The 7,100-nt window shown below is 41.9% G+C and overlaps 1 protein-coding gene across 2 annotated transcripts in view; it reads right to left on the bottom strand.

Annotated features, from left to right (window-relative positions):
- Positions 1-1,270: 1,270 nt before the first annotated feature.
- Positions 1,271-7,100, bottom strand: part of COMMD1 (copper metabolism domain containing 1) — a 170,786-nt gene continuing 164,956 nt past the window's right edge. For both annotated transcript variants that reach the window (XM_019970366.2, XM_019970369.2), the window contains one exon: positions 1,271-1,494. In XM_019970366.2, the coding sequence (XP_019825925.1) occupies positions 1,387-1,494 (108 nt within the window). In that variant the 3' untranslated portion in view covers positions 1,271-1,386. The remainder of the gene's footprint in view (positions 1,495-7,100) is intronic.

Here is a 7,100-nt window from a genome sequence, read left to right as displayed (position 1 = left end):
CTGGTCATTGTTTGCTAACTGCTGGGATGCTCTTAATCAGGAAAGAAATCAAATTTTCTGCTCGGGTTTTGGAAAAGCTCCTAAAATGTCTTTAAGTTGATTTAGGAGAAAATGCTTAACACAAGAAGAATTATTACTGCCCTGGAATAAATTCATTAGAACTGACATATGTTGTAACCACAGACCAAGAGTACTATATTTGGGGGACACATTATATCCCAAAGACAAGTGAAGTTTCTGAATGCTATCATTATCAGATGATAAAAGCTGTTCAACAAGGACCACAGCCTCAATGTTCTGGTTAACAATTTATCTTAGAATGTTCTTGGTGTTTGGTATAACCTCTCTAACAGGACCTAGTTTTCTCAAAAGAAATTTTCTTCAAGAGGTTTTATGTGATGACTCAAAATTTCTAAGGTAAAAGACCTCCCATCACTTCAGCAGACATTTTCCCTTCCCACAATCCTGACGTGAGCTAAGTGAAGGGAGTCCCTGAAATGATGAGGCAATTTAGTTCTGCTAAGTCGCTTCAGTCGTGTCCAGCTCTGTGCGACCCCATAGACGGCAGCCTACCAGACTCCCCCGTCCCTGGGATTCTCCAGGCAAGAACACTGGAGTGGGTTGCCATTTCCTTCTCCAATGCAGAAAAGTGAAAGTGAAGTCGCTCAGTCGTGTCCGACTCTATCGACCCCATTGACTGCAGCCTACGAGGCTCCTCCATCCATGGGATTTTCCAGGCAAGAGTACTGGAGTGGGGTGCCATTGCCTTCCCGAATTTAGTTCTAGGTTCCAGAAAAGTCCAAGTTTCCCAGTAGCTCAGATCAAACCAGACCACCCCCCAGCCCTTAGATTTAGGCAGAACTAATACAAATGCCTGAATCAGTTCCAGAAGCATCTCATGTCTTACTAAGGTCAGTAAACCTCTTCTAGGGAAGGCAGGCTCCTCAGGCCTCCGTTCAGGCCACATTTGGTCAGCCTGTATTTGCATGAGTAAAATGTTTTCTCCCTTTTAAAAATTCTTACATGATTGATCATGTATAAATTCCTATAATCCTACCCAGAAATAACCCTCCTTAACAAAGGTTTCTAAAGTTGATCCCACCCTAGTCTGAGGGGGGATTCAAGTCTCTGAGGATAGGGTCCTTAAGTCCTTTTTAAAAAATGCTCTTATGAGTGCCTCTGTGTGCTGAAGGATAAGGACTTCTGCAGGAGATCAACTGTAAGAGTAAAGGAAAGGGAGACAGAGAAATCGCAGCAAGCAGAGGCAGGCAAGATTTGAACTTGAGGATTTAATACTATTGGGGGAATACGATTTTTCTTTTTTAAAAAAAGCAAGCCTTTGGGGAGGGATCATGAACACCTCTGCTTCAACATCTCCATCTTCAGCTAGGCTGGTTGCATCAGTGTGCTGATACTTTCTTCTACCTCTGAGAGCTTCTTCAGGACTTGATTGACCTTGACCTCATCAAATTCCAAACACAGAAATTCAGATTCCTGGAAAACATAAAAGGATATTTTAGACAAGATCCCCAAAACTATCCAAAGCTCTGCATCTGGTATGATCTAGCTCCAAAGGCTAGGGTCTATACCCAGCAAGCCTGACTTGGGTCTCAAAACCTAAATGATATTTTACCCACACAATCCCCTAAATGAAACTACCTCTATGAGATATTTCATAAACGCTAAAGAGAGATACAAAATAATTTTTAAAGTAAGTACTTAAGTATTGGGTTTCCCTGGTGGCTCAGTGGTAAAGAACCTGCCTGTCAATGCAGGATATGTGGGTTCGATCCCTGGGTCAGGAAGATCCCTGGCAACCCACTCCATTTTTGCCTGGGAAATTCCATGGACAGAGGAGCCTGGTGGGCTATAGTCCATGGGGTTGCAGAGTTGGACATGACTGAGCAACCAAACAACTTAAGTATTGCTGTTTTATAGATGAAGACTCTGGGACACAGGAAGGTTAACATGTACCACAAAATGAGAAAAAGGCAGAGTCAGATTGTGAACTCCCTGCTCTGGCTGACTCCAAAGTCCATGCAGTCTCCATAGCACCCTGTAATAAAAACAATGGAAAGAGGATTTGGCTTGACTCTCTGTTTGCCTGGGAATTGCCCTCTTCGATTTAGCGGTTATATTAGAAATTATGACAAGCTTGGAACAAGTTGCTTGGGAAACATCAACCAGATAACTGAAAGATAACCAGATCTTGAAAACAGCCTTAAACATTTCTGAGGCCTTTCCACTTGCTGCAAGCCAAGTCTCCTAAGATTTCCTCAAACACATACCTTTTAATCACTGTTAGGATCAATCTACCCTGAATTAGGTAGAGACTAAAGAAAAGTGTGGTGACACTTTGAAGTGTGTGACAGAAGTTTCATGTACACTGGACAAATTCTAGGTCCACTTTGATTTCAGAGACAAGGGAAAAGTATGATTCTGAGTGAATCTGAGGACCATGTTCAAAGTCCTCAAGATCAATAACCATGTAATTTTATGGCAGTATGAATTTTTAGAGACCAGCTACCTTGTTTTTTAGGTAAACAATTGAGGCCTCAGGCACGTTAAATGACATGTCTATTCTTCTGTTTGTTGATGGCATAGCCACCGGGTCAATGCTCTTTTCTTTATATTTCCTTTCTCAATAAATGGCATTTCCCAATCCTGTCCAAAGTGGCAGGGATCCCTCCCTTCAAAGACAGGGATTCACTCTGTCATCAGCTAGAAGAACCCTCAGGATTGGATTTTGTAAAAGTGCCTTTGCTGTTGGTGAGCAGCTGTGCTGTGTCCATACTGATGGCACTGAACATCCCCTAGGAGAAGCAAGTACAGAGGGAAGGAAGGATGAGAGTTTTTCAAAGGAAGGAAAGACAGCTTTCCTTACAAGGAACTTTTCCTCAAATATGTATTTAAATAGGAAAGGGGGATAGTCTCATATGTGAGCTTAGAAACTGCCAGGGTTTCATTTAGTTGAATTTAAAGAACAAGAAAGATGTTCCCTGTGTTTGAGCTACAGGCAGGGTTATCTCCTTTTGGAAATAAATGCAGATGTATGGCAAATTAGGTACTTCACGTGGTTAAATTAAGGACAGGTCTCAGATTTGAAAGCCTCTTATTCTTCATTCAGTTTTATGAGAACTTTATTGTTTTTGTTCAGTCGCTAAGTCATGTCTTACTCTTTGTAACCCCACGGATTGCAGCACGCCAGGCTCCTCTGTCCTCCACTGTCTCCTGGAGTTTGGAGTTTGCTCAAACTCACATCCATTGAGTCAGTGATGCTATCTAATCTAACCATTTCATCCTTTGCCGCTCCCTTCTCTTCCTGCCTTCAATTTTTCCCAGCATCAGGGTCTTTTCCAATGAGTTGCTCTACGCATCAGGTGGCCAAAGTATTGGAGCTTCAGCTACACAATCAGTCCTTCCAATGGATGTTCAAGGTTGATTTCCTTTAGGATTGACTGGTTTGATCTTGTTACTGTCCAAAGGACTCTCAAGAGTCTTCTCCAAAACCACAATTCTAAAGCATCAATTTTTGGGTGCTCAGTTTTCTTTATGGTTCAACTCTCACATCTGAACATGACTAATGGTTATAGCTTTGACTATACAGACTTTTGTCAGCAAAGTGATATCTCTGCTTTTTAATAGGCTGTCTAGGTTTTGCCATAGCTTTCTTTCCAATGAGCAAGTGTCTTTTAATTTCATGGCCATAGTCACCATCTACAGTGATTTTAGAGCCCAAGCAAAGAAAACTTGTTACTGTTTTCACTTTTTCCCCTTCTACTTTCCATGAAGTGATGGGACCAGATGCCATGATCTTAGTTTTTTTGAATGCTGAGTTTCAAGCCAGCCTTTTCACTTTCCTCTTTCACTCTCATCAAGAGGCTCTTTAGTTCCTCTTCACTTTCTGCCATTAGAGGGGTATCATCTGCATATCTGAGGTTGTTGATATTTTTCCTGGCAATCTTGATTTCAGCTTGTCATTCATCCAGCCCAGCATTTCCCATTACGTATTCTGCATAGAAGTTAAATAAGCAGGGTGATAATACACAGCCTTGACAGGCTGCTGCTGCTGCTGCTAAGTCGCTTCAGTCGTGTCCGACTCTGTGTGACCCCATAGACGGCAGCCCACCAGGCTCCCCCGTCCCTGGGATTCTCCAGGCAAGAACACTGGAGTGGGTTGCCATTTCCTCCAATGCATGAAAGTGAAAAAATAAAGTGAAGTTGCTCAGAGCCTTGACATATTCCTTTCCCAATTTTGAACCAGTCCATTGTCCATGTCAGATCTTCAGCCTGATTTTAAAACATTTAAAAATATTTGGTCTTTGAAACAATTGTCTAGGAACTAATAATTACCAGAGTCCAACATATATATTGGAGAAGGCAATGGCACCCCACTCCAGTACTCTTGCCTGGAAAATCCCATGGGTGGAGGAGCCTGGTAGGCTGCAGTCCATGGGGTGGCTAACAGTCAAACACGACTGAGCGACTTCACTTTCACGCATTGGAGAGGGAAATGGCAACCCACTCCAGTGTTCTTGCCTGGAGAATCCCAGGGATGGTGGAGCCTGGTGGGCTGCTGTCTATGGGGTCGCAGAGTCGGACATGACTGAAACGACTTAGCAGCAGCAGCAGCAACATATATATTTAGGAACTGGCAGAAGAGATGATGTAACCCATGTTTCACCTCAGTGAGATAAAGCCTGCTACAATAATAAATCACCTGTGTTTCCATTTATATGGGAGGAGCTTATCAAGGACAATGTTCCTAGAGATAGAAAAACCTGAAGCAAGTTTAATAAATAGCCAGGATGTTTTCTGACTAAACATCATTTATTTGTTGTAATTTTCAGTATTCAAATGATCTTTGATTGGACCTCTAAGTATTCATGAAGCTCAGTTGACTTCTAAGGGAAATCAAATACCAGAGAGAAGAAGCAGGCTAAACAGAGTCCAAAGTTAAACAAATATTTTCCATGCACTCTCAAACTTCACCTTTCTCCCCTGGAAACAACACAGACTAACAGTCTTAGAAAGACACCTATAACCATACATGACTCTTTAAGAAACAGTTTACTTGAAACTGCATTATCAAGGCCTGGCTTCATCTAGTTATGCTACCAAAATATTTTATCAGGAAATCAGGAGCCTTTAAACTGGGGCTTATCAAATGGAGCTTTGTCCAAATTTTGCATTTGGCTGGGGTGCCTTGCAGAAAATACATCTAAAGCACTTGAAAAATATCTTTAGAAATGCAAATGATGCTTTTCACCAGATGCAAGAAGTAAAAGAGCAATTGGAAACACTTGATTTTTTCCTCAAAGTCATCCATCTTGATCTGGGCCTAACTAGTCATAATAATGAAAGATGATAAGACTAAATTCCTGTATTTAAGTATCTGAATCAAAGGTAGAACCTGCTTCTTAGTAGAGTGTAGATACATCATCAGATAGAGTCAGAAAATGGTTCAGTTCAGTTACTAAGTCGTGTCCAAGTCTTTGAGACCCCATGGACTGCAGAACCCCAGGCTTCCCTGTCCATCACCAACTCCCAGAGTTTACTCAAACTCATGTCCATCGAGTCAATGATGCCATCCAACCATCTCATTCTCTGTCGTCCCCTTCTCCTCCTGCCTTCCATCTTTCCCATCATCATCAGGGTCTTTTCCAGTGAGTCAGTTCTTTGCAACAGGTGGCCAAAGTATTGAGTTTCAGCTTCAGCATCAGTCCTTCCAATGAATATTCAGGACTGATTTCTAGGATTGACTGGTTTGATCTCCTTGCAGTCCAAGGGTTAATGGTTAGCAGGTGAATAAGCAGATGCATCATTAAGAATTTGTACTCTGATCACGAGTACAGCAATGTATTAAACACAAGGATTCTATTCCAAATTAGAAAAGAAAGCAAAGGTAACCTATTCAAATATTCTTTCCAAGTACAAAAGCTAAAAAGTCATAAAATCCTAACAAGAGATCCTTGAGGGGCTACTCTCTCCAAACTAACAACAACAACAAAAAAAACCAAGCTAGCTTTTAATGACATCTAGAAAAGGACATCTTACATGTTCCTAAGGAACTCCTTTCCCAGATAACTATTCTATTTTCAGGAAACTCTTATGTGTCAAGCCTAAATCTTTACTTTTTTAGCTTAAACTCATTTCCCAGCAAGGTCAGAGAATATAACTGATTATTTGTTTATATAATAATTAAAGGCTGTTATTAAGCAAGTGTTTGGTTTCTCCATCTACATACTAAATAATCTTTTTGTTTGTACTATCATTTAGAAGACCTTTTTATCTAGGTCCCAGAGAAGGCAATGGCACCCCACTCCAGTACTCTTGCCTGGAAAATCCCATGGATGGAGGAGCCTGGTAGGCTGCAGTCCATGGGGTCGCTAAGAGTCGGATACGACTGAGCGACTTCACTTTCACTTTTCACTTTCATGCATTGGAGAAGGAAATGGCAACCCACTCCAGTGTTCTTGCCTCGAGAATCCCAGGGACGGGGAAGCCTGGTGCGCTGCCGTCTATGGGGTCACACAGAGTCGGATACGACTGAAGTGACTTAGCAGCAGCAGCAGCAGCATCTAGGTCCAGCAGCATACCCTGACGAATTCTTTGGCAAAACAATACTATAGTGACAAAAAGTGACTTATTAAAAACCTGTGTGCTCATTCGCTTCAGTCGTGTCTGACTCCTTGTGACCCTATGGACTGTAGCCCATCAGGCTCCTCTGTCCATGGGATTCTCCAGGCAAGAATACTGGATTGGGCTGCCATGCCCTATTAAAAATCTAAGTGGAACCATTCAGAATAAATTCAACATAAGACAAAATAGAAATCTTATAGCCTATATCTTCTATATTATTTCCTGTTCAAAGTTTCCACAAAGATCTATCCCAATTTATTGGTCATATTTAACATTATAATACAACTTTGGCAAATTCTAACATGTTCGAAATGTGGACAATGGAGGATGAAAGTGGGAAAGGGTGCTGTAAGATCCCGCTGCTGCTGCTGCTGCTGCTGCTGCTGCTGCTAAGTCGCTTCAGTCGTGTCCAACTCTATGAGACCCCATAGACAGCAGCCCACCAGGCTCCCCCATCC

The sequence above is a fragment of the Bos indicus genome, chromosome 11, assembly GCF_029378745.1.
Source record: "Bos indicus isolate NIAB-ARS_2022 breed Sahiwal x Tharparkar chromosome 11, NIAB-ARS_B.indTharparkar_mat_pri_1.0, whole genome shotgun sequence".
NCBI lineage: Eukaryota > Metazoa > Chordata > Mammalia > Artiodactyla > Bovidae > Bos > Bos indicus.
Note: the sequence above shows the minus strand (reverse complement) of the source record. Positions and strands in the feature narration are given on the sequence as shown.